General features: G+C 38.0%; 2 protein-coding genes across 2 annotated transcripts; both read left to right on the top strand.

The window, feature by feature from the left end:
- Positions 1 to 9,115: 9,115 nt before the first annotated feature.
- On the top strand, positions 9,116 to 11,922 carry INS49_002076 (uncharacterized protein; the record flags this gene model as incomplete). The annotated part of the gene is made up of 5 exons (XM_043162891.1): positions 9,116 to 9,205; positions 9,563 to 9,657; positions 9,820 to 10,542; positions 10,593 to 11,440; positions 11,495 to 11,922. The coding sequence occupies 5 exons, from the start codon at positions 9,116 to 9,118 to the stop codon at positions 11,920 to 11,922; spliced, it is 2,184 nt and encodes a 727-aa protein (XP_043031397.1).
- Positions 11,923 to 12,737: 815 nt separating this feature from the next.
- Positions 12,738 to 16,423, top strand: INS49_002075 (uncharacterized protein; the record flags this gene model as incomplete). Its single annotated transcript, XM_043162890.1, has 11 exons — positions 12,738 to 12,780; positions 12,893 to 13,070; positions 13,142 to 13,307; positions 13,373 to 14,123; positions 14,174 to 14,268; positions 14,324 to 14,379; positions 14,900 to 15,423; positions 15,520 to 15,650; positions 15,760 to 15,787; positions 15,843 to 15,871; positions 15,926 to 16,423. 11 exons carry the CDS (start codon positions 12,738 to 12,740, stop codon positions 16,421 to 16,423), a joined length of 2,499 nt encoding a protein of 832 aa, XP_043031396.1.
- Between the last annotated feature and the right edge of the window lie 1,672 nt (positions 16,424 to 18,095).

The following is an 18,095-nucleotide window of genomic DNA, read 5'->3' as shown; positions in this document are numbered from 1 at the left end:
CATTTTTGTTGGTTTTAGGTCTTTAAAGGTTTTCTTTAGGTAATAAGTGCATTGGCATTATTCCTTATCTTTTGGCTTTAAGCGTCTTTTCTTTTTTTAAGCAGGAGTTAAGGCTTAAATGGACTTTTTTAGGGTTAAAATGGGTTTATAAGTAGGCTTTGCTAAGGGTATGGCTTAGGTTAAATTATTATGGATTTTATGCAGTATGAAATTTTATGCTTCCGGCTTGCTGCTATCTTAAGCTTAAGCCTCCTTTAGCTTTTTTTAGTATTAATCTTAAAGATATTATGTAATAGCAAAGTAGGTTAAGCCCAGCATATATGATTTTTATAGCTAATGTCTTGCTTATACCTGGAATTTATAGTTTAAAGTATCCTTAGTTAATTTAAGGTTCTACGTGGCTAAGGTAAAGTTAAGGTATTAATTTTTATAACTCCTTTATAAAATAAGCTTAATATACTTAAGTTTATAAAAACTTTTTAATTTAATTATAATAAGCTTATGCTTAAACTTTACATAAAGGCTTTGCTTTTCTTTATTCTTATTAAAGTCCTTTAGCTTTATTAACTAAGCCTTCTTTTTGCTTAGGCTAGCTTATAGGCATAGTAATTTCCCCTTTTAAGCTTTCTCTTAATTTATACTTAAAACCTTTATTAACTCTTTATTTAATTTTAAGGCTATTTTTTCTTCTTATATACCCTTTAATATAAGGACTTTTAAATAAGGGTATTAAGTTTATTAATATATAAAGTTATAGGAATTTAATAGCTAATCTTAATTTAAAATGGGGTTCTTAGTTAGCGTGCTTATTTAGGGCGCTTTTAATGGCTCCTTAAGCCTATAAGTTAGGGCTTAGGGTGTTGCTTACTTATATATATTGTAATGCCTTTAATGCATGGGTTTTAGGTCCGTTATACTCTTATAATGGTGCTTTATATGTTTAGGTATTAAAGTTATGCTATTATATAATAGTTTAAAAAGGTTTAGGAGAGGTTAATAAAATAAAAGGTTATAATAAAAGAAAGCAAAGGTTTATCTTAGGTAATTATTTATAAAAGAAAATTATTTCTTTTTACCTTAAATTAAGAAGTTTAAATAATTTAATAAAAAGAATAAAAGTTTTAAGATAGTTTTAATTATCTTAATATAAAACTTTATAAAATTTCTTATAACCTTAATTTAAATATTATAATAATAATAAGTATATAAGTAGCATATTATTTAAATTAAATAAGTATATAGCATGGGCTAAATATATATATGCTTCTTAATACCCTTAATTTTACAAGCTATAACTTTATAGCTTTTATAACACTCTTATTAATATTATGAATCCCCTTTCCTTTTATATTAAATATATCTTAATAGGTTTATAATATAAGAATATAAGTTTAAAGGCTTAGCCTTATTTAATACTTTGTTTTCCCTTAATTCTATCCTTATAATCTTCTTTCCTTTATTTAAGTTTTATGCTACTTAATATCTCTTTAATTTTAAAGGCATTACTTAATATAATTTAAGGTTATTTATATAAATCTTTCTTTTCTTCTTGCCCTTAAATATAAGATTTATAATATAAATTATTACATTTAAGGTAAGGTTAATTACCTTTTAAGGACCTATTTATTTTAGTTAAAAAGCCTTAGCCCTCTTTTTATTATAAGGGTCTTTTAACTTCTCATTTTAAAAGTTTTAAATCTTTAAATCCTTTATATAGCTAAAACCTTTTCCTATATTAATTTACCTACTTTAAAGGTTTTTAAATATTAATTAAGTATTTTCTTTACTACGGCCTTTAATAACCTTTCCATATATTTAAATCTCATTAACTTAATCTTTTTTATATAAGTAAAAATCAAGGCATTATTATTAAGAGTTTGCTCCTTAACTAAGCTTAATACTTCTTATCTTTTTAATTTTATATTTATATTTAAGGGTTTTGGCTCCCTTTTTATTAGCTAGCTTAGCATTATCTTAGCTAATATATACCTTAACTTTCTTATTAAGCAATTATTAATATTAGCCGTAATATTAAGCAAAGCTATTGGCTATAAGTTTAACCACTTATATTGTTAATCCCAAGCTTATTATTTTAATCCCCTCTTAATTATCTTTATTGCAAACTTAGCTTTCCTTATTAAGGCTAGGTAATATATAGGGCTAAATAATAGCTTAGTTTCATAGGATTTAAAAAACCCTTAAACCTAGTTATTATAAAAATAAAAGGCATTATTTAAGTATACTTATTTTAAGAATCCCGCCATATTAATAATTAGTTCTTATAAAGCCATTATCCTTATAGCCATTAGCTAAGTATAAGCTAATAAGATAATAAACCTATTAAAGTAATTAATAAGGATATAGAAATAAGTTAATCTATTAATTTTAAATAATATAATCTTGCTTAAATAATTTATACTAATTAAGTTCCATAGCCTTAAAGATATTATAGGTATAGGCTTAACTTAAATAAAGTTCTTTAAACTCTAGGATTAACATATCATGTAACCCTTAATATAACGCTTTATATTTAAATATTGGGTAGGCCACTATATTTCCCCTTTTAAGTTATGAAATATAAATATTATGGCAAAATGGCTATGATAATTATAAGCATACTTTAGTATAGCCAAGACTTCCTCCTTTAATATATAAGCGGAGTATACTTTCAGCCCTTTTTAAAACTTAAGGGCTTTATTTATAAGTTTATAATTAACCAACTTCTTCTTAACATACCATTAAACCAACTTAAATAATTCTTTTAAAAATTCATTTCCCCTAAACAAGTATAAAATAACCTACCCATATTATTTTAAGCTTGCATATACTATATTAATAATAACCCTAGGAGCTATTAATAAGGCAATATGCGATAAATGTATAAGCAATGCTTAAACTTATGTTTATTATCCTATGCTAACTTATCTTAAATAAGCTAAAACCATTATCTTTATATCCAAGGCGTTAAATAAAAGTAAATCTACCATTCCTCCCCTTAACTAAAATAAGCTATCTACCATTTATATTACTTAAGCTATATTTAGGCAATAAATTAAGTAAAGGTTAAAGGTAGCCATAATATTTAGCTATAATGCAATCCAGCTAGTTAATTTCCTATTAATACTTAAGATTAAAAGCATATTAAGATAATTAGTATATATAATAATAAGGAACCAAGATAATAAAATATAATTTCTTAACTCTTAAAGCGCCTTAATAACCCTTAATATTTCCCTTTCCCTAATAATATACCTTATCTTTATATTTAAGAATTAAAAAGATATAAATATAATTATATATATATTCTTAATCATTTTATTAATTATTTTAATCCCTATTAGCAAACTAGTAAGTTAAAAAAGCACCGCTTTAATCATGAGATTTAAAGTATTTATATTAAAATAAAACTACTCATCCTTATTAAGTGCAGTGTTTATTATATTTTATACTTTATTATATATATTTATAAATGTTTTAGTATATTTTTAATTCTATATAAAGTTATTATAGTCTTGCTAATGCATTTAGTGAGATTACTTGCTAATTAGCGTGGTTTTTTATACTTAGTTTGCATATAAGGTCTTTAGAATTTAAGTTAAGGATATTTAGCTAGGGATGAATTCCCTTAAATATAATAAAAGCTATAAGAAAGTATTTAACTTTTCCTAAGTCTTTAAATAATTCTCTGGTTATGCCTATTATTAAAACCTTTCTTAATGTTTATATATTAGTTTTATAACTTTATTGCTTAATTTAAAGCCTAAGATAGTAATTTGCTTTATAAATAAGACTATCTTTAATGATTTTAAGCTAATCCTTTTAAATTTAAGTTTAGGGAAATAATATAGGTATAAAAAGGTAAATAAGTTATTAAAAGACTTAGCAAAGGCTGCATAATTATTAATAAACTTATTAAAAAAAGCGTTAAAATATGAAATATATCCTATTATTAATAATAATTTTAATTCTTTAAAGCTTAAAACCATTAGCTAAGCTTTAAAAACTATATCCCTTAGCATATTATATATATAACTTGCTTTGGCCATGCCTTAAGGCATTTAGTTTATAAAGTATTATGCATAGGGAGTAATTATTGCCGCCTTATATTCATCTCTTAAAATTATTATTACCTTGTAGTATTTATGCGCTGCATCCCTTTAAAAGAAAACCCCATAGCTTAATTAAAGAATATCCTTAAAAATATAAGCTTAATTATAATAAGGCCATTAAGGTAATAAGGTTGCATTATTTATGGGTTGATAATTAAATATTACTTTAAAAGTATTAGCCTTAGGTGGGAACTTAATATATGCTGCTTATAATTTAATTGCTAATTATATTTATTTAGCTCTTTTTAGCTTTTAAAAGAACTTTAAGGCAAATTAATGCTATTTCCTTAAATATAATAGCTATTTTAATTAATATAATAAGATATTAAGCAATAGTTTAATAATGTAGTTAATTAAGTTTATAGTTTTAATTTTATTTAAAGATAATATAAAATAATCCCTTTAAGTATACATTAACCTCTAAGCTTAATCTTAGCATTATTAGCTATTTACCGCATCGCTTAAAGCAATGCCTATCTTCTTAAACTAACTATTAATTATTAATTAACTCTCTTTCAATAATAATCATTAAAGAGGGCGCCTTTTAATATCCTAATTTAAGTGAATCCCTTATAATATTAACTTATATATAGCCTTAGTTATTACCTTTCCAACTATACTTAGAAGCATTAACTTCCCCCCTAGCCCTTATTCCTTAATAAAGATAGCTAAATTTAATAATAAATCCTTCTTAATTTAGTTTAAATCTTTAAATATAATATTAAGGGCCTACTTACCTTAATCCTATTTTTTTAAAGCAAATAAAGCTTAATTTATATTATTATAAATATCTAGGTTTTATATAAGGAAAGCTAATTAATTTTCCTTCTTTATTATTTTATTCTTATTATTTAAAGTTAAGGCTAATGCTATAATCTCACCATTATCCTTTTTTTAACCTTATTAAGGTTTATTTATTTTTAGTAATTAGTTAACTAAATATAAGCTTGTTGCATTATAAGCCTCCTTCTTATCCATAGGGATATATGCTAATAAAGTTAATAAGGTAAATACTACTATTATAATCTTTAATTTAGGTTTAATAATAAGGAATAATAGCTTAATTATTTAATTATAATCTTAAAATGGCAAGCAATTAATATACTTAATTAAGTTTGCAAACTAAATGCATTTAAAAATACTCTACCCCTTCCTATAAATTAAGTTTAATAAACCCTTTTAAGGCTAAAGGTTGCCAATTTATTTTTTACCTTATCATTTCAAGTTTATATTAAGGACTTGCCATTATCCCATATCTTAGCATCTTTATTATATTTTAATATCTTTATTAATTTTATATTAGCCAAGAAGGTTATTAACTTAGCATAGCGTAAATTCACTAAAAACTTATTATCTTTATTTAAAAGATTACTCTTATTATCCAAGGAATTACCTTTATTACCTTCCTTTAAGCCCTTTTAATTTAATTTTAATAATTTAAGTATTAAGGAGTTTACCTTAGCAAACTTTATAATGCTCTTAATACCTATTTAACCCTTTAAGGTTAATATATTTAAATTATAATTAATAATTACTTAATTTCTTTATAGCTAGGTTTAACTTAATATTATATTATAAGTATCATTATTCTTAATAATATAAGCCTAATACATAATTAAAATCCCTTTAATTATAATAAGGATATTAATATAATAGTAAATAAGGGCTATTAAATTATTAGCTAACTTAAGGTATATTTCCTGCTTAACCTTTCTTATAACTAAGTTAAAACGCTATACCATCTTTAATTTAATTAATTTTCCTAAGGAACTATTATTTATTATAAGCTAATTTATATTAATGCTAGCTATATTACTCTTAATATACCTTAAAGTTAAAGTCTTAATTTTAAGGAAGGACTTATTATAATATATTAGCTTTTTAGCCGCATTTATAACCTTTTTCTTACCTTTCTTTTCTTTAAATTAATATCCCTAATATTTATTAAATTAAGTGCTTAGCTTATATATTATTTAAGTTCTTAATAAAGGGAATTAATTTAAGAGTTAAGCTAAACTTAACTTAACTTCCATACCTTATAATAAGGACTTAATATTAAATTTATTGCTATCCTATTTATTAATCCCTTAAATAAGGATAATCTCCTTAGGAGCCTTTTAATTTAACTTACCTATTAAGGTTTTCTTAAATACTTTCTTAAGCTTTATTAAGGTTTCTTAACGCTTTTTTATCTTTAAGTCTTTATTTCTTGTTAAGTATAAGAAATTAAGTTATATCGCATTCCTTAGTGTAAATAAGGTAGTGAGTTAATAAGCCTTATATAAATACTTATTATTTCTTAGCAAGGCCTTAGTTTAGGTTTGCTTATTTTTAATTGCTAATAAGCAAACTTCCCTTTTTATTTAAATCCATGCCTTTTATGCATTAAGCACGCCACTTATTGCTTCTTTTAATTTTAAGGAATCCTTTAATAATAACATCTTAGCGGGTATTTCCATAACTTAAGCTTAAGCCTAGGCTGCATATTTAAGGGGGCATAAATCATTAGGAATAGGCTTTTTAGCTTTAATTTTTAACTTAATTTTATTAATTTAACTAAATAATTAATTAAGATAAAGGTAAGCTTAAATATTATATCCTTCCTTATTATAATTATAATATATTTATATAAAACCCTAACTTTCTATTTAAAAGTAAGAGGTACCATAGCTACCTTATCTTCCTTGCATAAAGCCCTAGCTTGCATAATCATTATAAATTAATAATTGCTATATTTAATCATTTTAACTTAAGGGGATATAAGCAAGCCCACCTACTAAGTTTTATCCCCAACTTATCGCTTTAATTTATAATTATTATCCCGCACTCCACTAAGCACTATAGTTAAATTCTTAATTTATAATAAAATAAGCTGGTAAGCTTAGCGCTAATTACATCTTTATAATTTAGTTATATATTATCTTTATAATACTTATTATTTAGCTTATAACCTAATCTTAATTTATAAGAGTCTTATTTATTGCCTTATTTTTTAAGAAGGGGTTTATTTTAAAATTAAGCGAAAGGTAATAATTAATAATATATTAGTAGATCTTATTAAATATGCATTCTTTAATTAAAATATTATTACTTTTTATCTTTTTATTTATATATAATTAAGTTGCAATTAATTCTTAAATCCTTTAACCCTTATTATAAAATTTACCTCCCTTTTAGCTAAAAAGGTAAGAAAATAGCTAATAAACCAACTTTTAAGATTATTCTCCCTTATATTAATAAAATAGCTTAATAGCCCAATATATATACTTTAAAATTAACTTTACGGATTTGCAAGCAAAGGTATATACCTAAGTTTTAATTTTATGGTTTAAATTAATAATTCTTATTTAAAAGCAATTCTTAAAAAGAGTAAAAACTTTAAGCTAAGCTTATTTATTTAAAGCAAGTTTTAAGTATTAATTAATCCTAACTGCACCCTTTAACTTAAAATAAAAAACTACCCCTATCTCTTAAACCTTAAGGGCCTTATTATTAAATACTACCCTTATGCTATATAACTTTATATTATTAATATATTTCTTTAAGCTTTTTCTTAAAAATCTTAAGAAAATATTAATAAAAAAAGGAAATATAATAAAATAATTTAAGAATTTTATTAAATATAATAAAAGGGTTTTAAATTTAAGCAAGCTATTATAATTTAATATTAAATAGCTAAGAAAGGAATTATTTAGGTTTAAGCAATTTTAAAGTTTTTCCTATAATAATAAAAAAGTAAGCTTTAAGATAAGGTTCTTAGGTTTTAAATTTAGATTTAGTAATGGTAATTTAAAGTTTAGGTTATTTATTCCTATCCATCCCCTTAATAATATCTTAAACCTTAATAAGGCTTCTTAATATACTTTATGCTTCTTTATTAATATAAGTTGCTTTACCCTTAGCATTAATAAGGCAATAAAATCCTTAAGGAAGTTATAAACTAAAGCATATAATAAGCATAATTAATTTATTAATTTATTCCCTAAATTGCAATCTTAAGATCTAGATTTATTACTTAAGGGAAGAGTATATACTTAGCTAAGCGAAACTCTACTACCTTAACTTAAAGATATGCGGAAATAAAGAAAATAAGGCAGGTAAATTTAAGGAATTTAATAATTTAATTAATATAATAGCGTAAGCTTAGCGCAGCGCTGTTTTAATAATATAGGCTTTGGCTTTATTTAAACTTAAGAGCTTAGTTAATTTATTCTTATTATGCAAGCTTTTTAATTCATACTTAGCTTTAATTTTAAGATTTAAATTAAAGGATAGGCTTTCTTAATATAAGTCTTAGCAAAACCTTTATGAAACTTTTTAACTTATATAAGAAGATATATTGCACTATAAACAGTGCAAGGAAGTTGGGGGATTCGGGGTGTGTATTGCTTAAATAGGTCTAAGTCTACCTCCGGAGCTAAAAATTGCCTATCTAGGGCCCTTAGGGGCCAAACGCCCCTGCCCGCACCACAAGTGCTGGTCCAAGCGCCTCGGCCTGGATCGCAATCAACCCAAATCACCTGACCCTGGAAGCTCCCTTGCAGTCTAGGAGTTGCTGACAGGCCAGTCGCGCCGTACACTCGGTTGAAGAATGAGCCTAACAACGTTGAATCACACTGGTTTGGAACCGCGCATTTCTCTCGTATTCTGCAGAACTTCCGTTGATGTTGGACGCTTGCATTTCGAGTTGCGGGCTGTTGCGTGCAAGGGCTGCCACTTCCCTACAGCAGACCGCCCTCGAAGTGTTGCCGTCGCGTCCACTGAGCATTGAAGGCAGGTAACAAGCTCAAGCAGGTCGTCCTCCAATCTGCGGCGCTGCGCTGCGCTTCGCTACGCTACGCTGCACTCTAGGATCTCCAATCGCGCGACGTGACAGGAGCCACTCTGCCAACCCCACAAGCAATACTATGTTCCGGCGGATTCTGGCCCTATAACCCCATTGATCCCCAAGAGCAGTCATCCGGAGACCAATTCGATATCAGCCGACATCATTGCACTCTAGTACCATGGAGACCAAGCGCAAGGCAAGCGCCGCTGGCCGAGGAGGCGGCGCCGACGGTGGTGAGCCCGCAGCGAAGAGGCGCAAGTTACCTTCGGTGAGTTTGGTCCTGTCATTTGTGTGCGGCGACAATCCATCTTGTCTCTGGTGGTCCGCGCCGTGGTCCACCGCTGCGAAGTCCGTCGGCTCGAAATCCATCTTGGTCGCGCGTGCACGCCTTTGTGCAGGTCCCTCTCAGCTCAGTCGCGCACGCCCGACCGCGGCTCTTCCTGCCCAGCTCCTCTCCCCATCCCCATCCGCCGGGGGGCCGGCCGTCTCATCATACATATCATCTGCATTTCCCCTGCCCCCGCTTCAAGCGGCGTTCAACATCTGCGTCGCGACTCTTGCATGGGATGCAGGCCCAAGACACCCTCCACGCATGCACGGCTAACCACGTTGAAACCTGCATCAGGACTTCCCAGATCTGGCAAAGCACGAATCCCCCGAGTCCACCACCGCCTACGGCCTGGCTTTTCTCGAAGCAATACGAAAGACGGCCGACAAACAGTACGTCGGAAACCCGTGCCTGCCCATGCGCTACTGTTGCGACGCACTGCGGTCATGGCAGCGCGGCCTCCCGCTATCATGACTCGCTGTGGCACTCTCGTGATATGCGTGCCCCAATCCTGCATTGTCCAATTTCTTTCTGACATTTTGGTCTCACAATAGTGGACGAGGAGTCGCGGGCTACTTCGAGAAGCTCTTGCCCAGGGAGGGCAATGAGGACTATTACCGGAGGATCCACATGCCAGTGTCACTCCGGGTGATCGAGCGCAGACTGTACCGGCACGAGCTGGCGAACATGACACAGTTGGAAAGCTGGATGAAGCGCATGGTCAACAATGCAAAGGAATTCTACTCGCGTGGCTCACAGACTTACGAAGACGCCGAACGCGTGAGGAAAGCCACCAGCAACTACATGGTCAAGACGAACCCGGCGTACAAGAAAATTACAAACTACGCCGCGACCCCAGCCCCGGCCCCTCCGGACTGGGACGTCGATGCCGAGATTACAGCAGAGGACATGCCCTCCGAACTGGCGGCCAGCGACGTGGCCTCTCGACCCCCGCGGCCACTACAACCTCAGCACCCTTCGGGCGAGGAGGATGCCGAGGGCGAAGATGAGGAAATGCCCGACGCCGATGCTGAAGGCGAGGCCGATGACGGCGAGGCCGCTGAAGGCGACGCAGACATCAGCCGGGGATCCAACACTCGGATAGTGCTCAAGAGGCGCGGAGCACGCTCGAACGAGACAGAAGGCACGCCGGACGCGCGATCGACAAGCGAAAACAAGGGCGGCGCACAGTTTTCGGAGGTGCCCTACCAGGGTCTCAGCTTCCAGCAGGCTCAGGAGAAGCTGGTGGACGAGTTATCGACGCGCCAGGAAGAAGAGTACGTTACTGGTTCCGAGCGAGCGAGGCAGCATTTGGCTAACAGACCAGTGATGAATGGCCATACTTTGAGCCCTTCATAAACTTGCCCCCCAAGTCATTGAAAGACTACTACCAACTCATCGACGAGCCAATGTCCCTGAAGAAGCTCTGGCGGGCCATCAAAGGCATGGTTGGTAGAGCTGGAGCAACAGGAGTCAGCGAGTTCAAGAGTTGGGCGGCTCTAGAAGAAAAGGCGAGTTTGCTCTGGAGCAACGCGTTCTACTACAACGAGGAAGGCAGTGAGATCTTCGAGCTGGCCAAAGAGCTCAAAGTAAGCCAGAATACCACAGCCCACCCCATGGATGCCGCCGGCGGATCTAACACTTCTCAGGACGCCTTCTACGAGCAGCTCAATGAGGCCAAGGGATGCGTAGAGGAACCGCCTCAACCTAAGATCATCTTGAGAGCGCCCTCAGCGCAGACGCCGCAGGCCCAGTCTGGGCGACCCAAACGAATCACTATCCACGTCGGCGGCGGCAGAGAGGGCTCACAGGGATCCCCGGCGCCACAGGCGTCTCATCCCGGCCCAGCCCAGGGGACTGTCGAGGGAGCTGTCAATGGAGCTACCACACGGCCGGCTCCCGTCAACCCAGCGGCGGCGAACCTGACCCAGGTCCCTGGGCCCGGTACACCATCTGCGGTGATGAAGCGAGAGGACTCCAACAGGGCATCTCCGACTGTTCCACCCCCGATGAACAACGGCTACAGCTCAAGTGCCTTCCGGCCTGTGATGCTACCCCCGGTCAGCGGCCTGGGCCAGCCTGCGCCTCAGCATGGCCCACCCAACGGACACGTGCCCGGACAACAGCAACAAGCGGCTGCATTGTACGACTTCACATTCCGGTGTGCGGGAGTGGGTAAGTCTGGAGCTCACGGCAAGATACGGGCACCCCTTTCTGACTCCCTCACAGGTCTGTCGGAGGCAAGCCTGGCCAACCTGTGTTTACGCACGCCACCAGACAACGGCGCGGACAAGCAGTTTGTTTTTAACGTGCCTCCCCATCCGAAATTATTGCAGCAGTCTTTCACGGTTAATCTAGCCGCCAACCAGTGGAAGCTGCAGATCGTGCCACGCGTGTCGCCGGTTCTCGAGCAGCAGCAACGCCCGTACAAGCTCTACGTGGTCGTCAATGGACAGACTCTCGCTCGCGGAGTTCCAACCCCGCGAGACACGATCCAGAATGGAGAACTCCTGTACGATGCACAGCTCCACCAAGGCGTCAACACCGTTGTGCTACAAATGATTGCCGCGCTGCCGAAAGGTCAGAAGCTGCCCAACGGCTCCGACGCGGTGCTTGAGAAGATTACTATCCTTGCGAACGTTATGAAGCAGTACTAGGAGCCTGTCGTCTCTCTCGCTCCGTGAGCATGTGCCTATTGAAATATCTTGTCTCACGATACGTGCCTGCCTGGCTGGCGGAGGGACAACTAACGCATAGCGAGATTGTGCGCAGCATGTTGGAGATGCAGAGCGGCCACTTTCGGAGTGGCAGACGACGCTCAGCCATTCGCGATTTGGCAGGACCGGTAAAGACTTGATGCCGCCCTCATAAAGCTACCGTGCAGGGCTGGCGTGTGGAGAGGCTCAGCAAGAGCAGGAGTACCCACTTGACCTCGTTTTAGCTCTAACAGGCCGATACTTGTGGTGGGAAAAGAATAAGGACCAGTAGGGTCCGTGTAATTCCAAAACAAGCCTTCTCTGGCAAATCTTGAGGCTCCTACGTCCGTCGAACACCTCTTGTAGCGCAGATTCTGCAGTAAGCTGACCGCCTACATTGTGGAAACCGGTGTGATACTGTAAAGGTACTGGTAGACTACAGTCCCTCTGAGAGCGAGCCGAGGGGCAGATCTGGGTAGGGTGGGCGGCCGTGCGGCCACTCCCCACCCATGCACACTCCGCTGACCGATAAGATAAGCCTGGACAGCCCACTTGGTATTGGGAGCTGGGGAGCGAGGAGTGAACGACCTTGGCTCGTGCACCTGGTTGAAAATTTTCAAAATTTCCTGCGCACTCTCTTTTGCCGCCAGCCCCACGCTTTCGACCGGTTCAAAACCCATCCTCCCGCCCTCTGAAAACTTGCCTCGATTTCTGCCGTTGTCCATCCCACACCTCAACCTCTGCCTTTCCGACAACTTCCTTTCTTATCATCCAAAATGGCGGAAGAAGTCTACGACGGTGCCATTGGCATTGATCTGGGTACGTTCCCACCACGCCCCTTCGCCGTGCAACCCTCCTGGCCAGTTGGGCGACGCGGCGGCCTCGCGCGACAACACCCTTCTCCAGACTGCTGACTTCCAACCAACAACAGGTACCACCTACTCTTGCGTGGCCACCTACGAGGGCAGCAATGTTGAGATCATCGCCAACGAGCAGGGTTCTTTTACCACCCCCTCCTTCGTGTCCTTCACGGCCGAGGAGCGGTTAATCGGTGAGGCTGCCAAGAACCAGGCCGCCATGAACCCCGTCAACACCGTCTTCGACGTCAAGTACGCTCCTCTTCGTTTCCCCCACCCCCCGCAGCTGGACATCTCATGTACTGACTTGCCGTCTCACTCAGGCGGTTGATCGGTCGTCGCTACGATGACCCCACCGTCAAGAAGGACCAGGAGTCCTGGCCCTTCAAGGTCGTCGATGACAACGGCAACCCCAAGGTCGAGGTTGAGTACCTCGGCGAGACCAAGCAGTTCTCCCCCCAGGAGATCTCTGCCATGGTTCTGGTCAAGGTATGCGTGCCGGGCGATGCAGAGCAGTCTCGACAAGTTTCAATGCTGACACACTGGGCCTACAGATGAAGGAGATTGCTGAGACCAAGCTCGGCAAGAAGGTCGAGAAGGCCGTCATCACCGTCCCTGCCTACTTCAACGACAACCAGCGTCAGGCCACCAAGGATGCCGGTTCCATCTCTGGCCTCAACGTCCTCCGTATCATCAACGAGCCCACCGCTGCTGCCATTGCTTACGGTCTCGGATCCAACAAGTCCAACAAGGAGCGTAATGTCCTGATCTACGATCTTGGTGGCGGTACCTTTGATGTGTCCCTTCTTAACATCCAGGGTGGGGTCTTTACTGTCCGCGCCACTGCCGGAGATACCCATCTCGGCGGCCAAGACTTTGATACCAACCTTCTCGAACACTGCAAGAAGGAGTTCAATCGCAAGACTAAGAAAGACCTCTCTGCTGATGCCCGCGCGCTGCGCCGCCTGCGCACCGCCTGTGAACGCGCCAAGCGCACTCTGTCCAGTGGTGCTCAGGCCCTCATTGAGATTGACTCCTTGTTTGACGGCGAGGATTTCACTGTCCAAATCACTCGTGCTCGATTCGAGGATCTCAACGCCAAGGCCTTCGCGGGCACCCTGGAGCCCGTCGCTCAGGTTCTGAAGGACGCAGCTATTGAGAAGTCTGCCGTTGATGAGATCGTCCTTGTCGGCGGCTCCACCCGCATCCCCAAGATCCAGAAACTCCTTTCGGACTACTTTGACGGCAAGAAGCTCGAGAAGTCCATCAATCCCGATGAAGCTGTGGCATTTGGGGCTGCCGTTCGTACGCATTTTCCTGCCTTTCTTTGTTTGCAGACTACTGACAACTTGTAGAAGCGGGTATCATCTCCGGAAAGGCCACATCCGCCGACACTGCCGACTTGCTGCTCCTCGATGTCGTTCCCTTGAGTCTCGGAGTCGCCATGGAGGTAAGGAATCATACCTACTGTTCTCCTTCACCGAATACATGACTGACCGAAATAGGGAAACATATTTGCTAGTGTGATTCCTCGTGGAACAACAGTGCCCGCTCTTCGCAAGTATGTCTTGTGCTTTTCCGTCACTCCAACACTTCAACCACGGTTGAAAAATCCTCCACCACCCAATCACCCAAACGTCACAAGTTTTGCCTCAATTTTCGAGCTCAATTGTTTCAACAGCGGTTGAAAAATCCCTGCTGTCTTGTAATAACTCAGTAATAACCTCACGATCATTTTTGCTAACATTTTTGGTGTTCAGGGTCCGTGCTTTTTTCAATTTTTGTTCCTCCCCCTTCCACTCCGGACGTTTCTTTCCGTTCCTTCCCCCATGAAACCCACGGTAAGTATGGGCGCGCGCCTGCCCACCTCGGCCATGTCTGCCTGGATCTACCTGGACCTTCTCACCTGGACTGGATCTCCTCCCTTCATCCTCGACATCCTCACCTGGACCACCTCACCTCGGCCTCCCTTCATCCTTCACACTCACTTCTGCCTCCTCATCCTCGAGGCTTCTCAGCTGCCTCCGTCACTCGTTTGAACGCCGTCCAACTACAGCCAGACTTCCACTCCTTTGCCTCAGCGTTCCCACTGTCCCGCGTCGTGGATCATCCACCATCCGCCTGAAAGCCAACCCGATTCGCCACGACAAGGCACGCGTGAAGAGGAAGGCAGGTTGGAGGGCCAAAAAGGCCACGGCTCAGGAGTCCAAGGAGTTTTACTGCGAGGTCTGCGACCTCGTTTGCCCGGATGCCAATGTTCTTGAACGACACGAAAATACCGGTGCACACAAGGACCGCGCTGCAAACCAGGCTGCCGGCATCGACGACTTTGACTGCGAGCCCTGGGGTTTCAACGGCAGCGACACCAAGTCCTGGCTTGCTCACAAGGCAACCAAGGAGCACAAGATCAATCTGGAGGCCCTCGGCGTCAAGGTGGAGCCTGTTGGAGCTCCCGAACACAGAGCCCGGATGAGGGAACACCAGGCAAACTTCAAGGCGAGGCGGCTGGAAGCCAAGATCTGGCACTGCGACATCTGCGACATCACCTATACGAAGCCTTACGAACTCCCAAGGCACAACAACTCCAGAAAGCCACAAGATCCGGGTCGCAAAGATTGAACCCGGCGTCACGTTCGACTTCCGCTGCCTCACCTGCGACAAGGGTTTTGAGACGCGCAAGGAGCTGAGGAATCACGAGAAGGGCTCGAGGCACAAGGAGAAGGAGGCTGCGCTTGCGGCGTCAACCTAAGAAACACGACACCAACATTGCTATCACGACATCTGCTCAACATCTTTACCACCATTTTCACATTTGCTCACATTTTGGACGGCGTCCGACACCACGGGTTTCATTTGTTCATTATCACGCATTTCTTTCATTTGTTCAACATTACGGCTTTCTTCAACCTCTGTGGATCATCCATCAGCTAACACAACTCAGCGGACATTTACAACGGTGGCCGATTCTCGTAAGTTTCTCCTTCCTACAACACTCTGTGCCTTGATTGCTGACATCCCCGACAGAGCAAACCGTTCAATTCCCAATTTTCCAGGTTTGATCTCCGACCTTCATTCTATCACGAAACAACATCGCTGACCCACTGCAGGGCGAGCGCACCAATTGTTCTGATAACACGAGCCTGGGCGAGTTCACTCTTGCGCCAATCCCCCCGATGAAGGCGGGCGAGCCAGTCCTCGAGGTCATCTTCGAAGTCGACGTGAACGGCATATTGAAAGTAGTCGCGACGGAGAAAACCTCTGGACGGAGCGCCAACATCACCATCTCGAACTCTGTGGGCAAGCTGTCGAGCTCCGAGATCGAGACGATGATCAGCGAGGCGGAGAAGTTCAAGACGAACGACGAGGCGTTCAGCAAGAGGTTCGAGGCGAAGCAGCAGCTGGAGTCGTACATCACCCGGGTGGAGGAGATCGTGTCGGATCCGACTCTGTCGCTCAAGCTCAAGCGCGGCCAAAAGGACAAGATTGAGCAGACGCTCTCGGAGGCCATGTCGCAGCTGGAGGTGGAGGACTCGACCGCGGAGGATCTCAAGAAGAAGGAGCTTGCTCTCAAGCGGCTTGTCACCAAGGCCATGTCGTCTCGCTAAGTGTTTGTTCGGGTCTCATGATGACATGAAAAGTTCGGGCAGGGTTTGGGTCTCATGCTACCATGATGAAAATGTTGGGGATGGTTTGGACGTCTCACAAGGTAGACACTCATTAATGACGCTTGATGTCTGCAATTACAAAAAAAAAATCCATGCAGCTGAAAAAGGATGGCTTCCCCGTGTCTGCTTTGTGATTTGACCTGCTGTGGCCTCTTGTCTGTTTGGGAGACGGAGGGCAAGGGGCCGGTAAGATGACAATTAATGCCTTGGGCTTTTGGGAGGATGCACCTCTTCTAGTAAAACCAAATTGCTTGGCTGGGTACTCTACCACGGGGACCGCCTCCATTTCGGTTGCTATTTTACCACGGTGACAGTGGCCTGTACTTTGGGTGAGTTGTCTTGATGTCTGGCCGCCGTCTGCATCATGATGAAGGCTGGACAGAAAAAGTCCTGAATCCTGGGATCTCGGTCGAGTTGACAACGGCACCGGGGGGTTGCCACAGGAGCTGCAGATAGAGCTAGCTAGTTGAACCTCCCCCGATCCTTTGGTACTGCGATGCTGTTTAAATGCCTAGGTACACAAACTCGAAGTTGTACCCAGGCGTCGTCACCCTACACGGGCTAGCAACCGGGAGCTCCTTACTCTTGGCTGGGAGCTTGAAACTCACCAACCCATACTAAAAGAGTAAACACACTATAAATAATGTAAACAAGTTGGGGGGTTGGGTATATATATTGCTTAAATAAAATTAAGTTTATCTTTAAGGTAAAAAATTATTTATTTAAGTTATTTAAGAAATTAATTATTTTTATTTATATTATATAAACTTTTTTTATAATAAAATTTTAAATTATTAAATTATAATAATATAATTATAAATAATATAATTTATTATTAAATAATTAATATTATTTTATAATTAATTTTTATTAACTTTAATATTTATTTAATATAAAAAATTAATTAAATTATAACTTTTTTAACTTTATTAATATTAATTAATAATAATTTAAAATAATTAATATTTAATAAAAAAATATATATTTAATATTAATTAATAAAATAAATAATAAAATTAAAAATATAATTTATTATAAATTATTTAAATATATATATTAATATTAATTAATATTAATAAAGTTAAAAAAATTATAATTTATTTAAAATTTAATTAATTAAACTTTTCTTTTTTTTTATAAATTTTTATATTATATTTAATTTTATTATAATTATTATATTATTATTTAATTAATTTATTATAAATTATTTTTTTAATATTATTATTTATTTTATTAATTAATATTATAAATTTACTTTATATTTTTATAATTAAAAATATTTAAATAAAGTTTATATTTAAAATATAAAAAAGGTTTATTTTTTATTTATATTTATATTAAAGCTTATTTTTATAAAGTTAAAATTATAATAATATAACTTTATATATTATTTAAAATAATTAATTTTTTAAATTAATTATTATAATTTTTTAATTAAAAAATATAATTTATAAATAATAATTATATATTTTTTTAATAATTAATTTAATAATTAAGATTTAAGCTTTTTAATTAAAAAATTAATAAGAAAAGATTTTTAACTTATAATATTATAAAGAATTATTTTATATTAATAAAAAGCATAATTTAAATAAAGTTAAAAAACTTATTT

The sequence above is a fragment of the Diaporthe citri genome (genome assembly GCF_014595645.1).
Source record: "Diaporthe citri strain NFHF-8-4 chromosome Unknown scaffold_1, whole genome shotgun sequence".
Lineage (NCBI taxonomy): Eukaryota > Fungi > Ascomycota > Sordariomycetes > Diaporthales > Diaporthaceae > Diaporthe > Diaporthe citri.
Note: the sequence above shows the minus strand (reverse complement) of the source record. Positions and strands in the feature narration are given on the sequence as shown.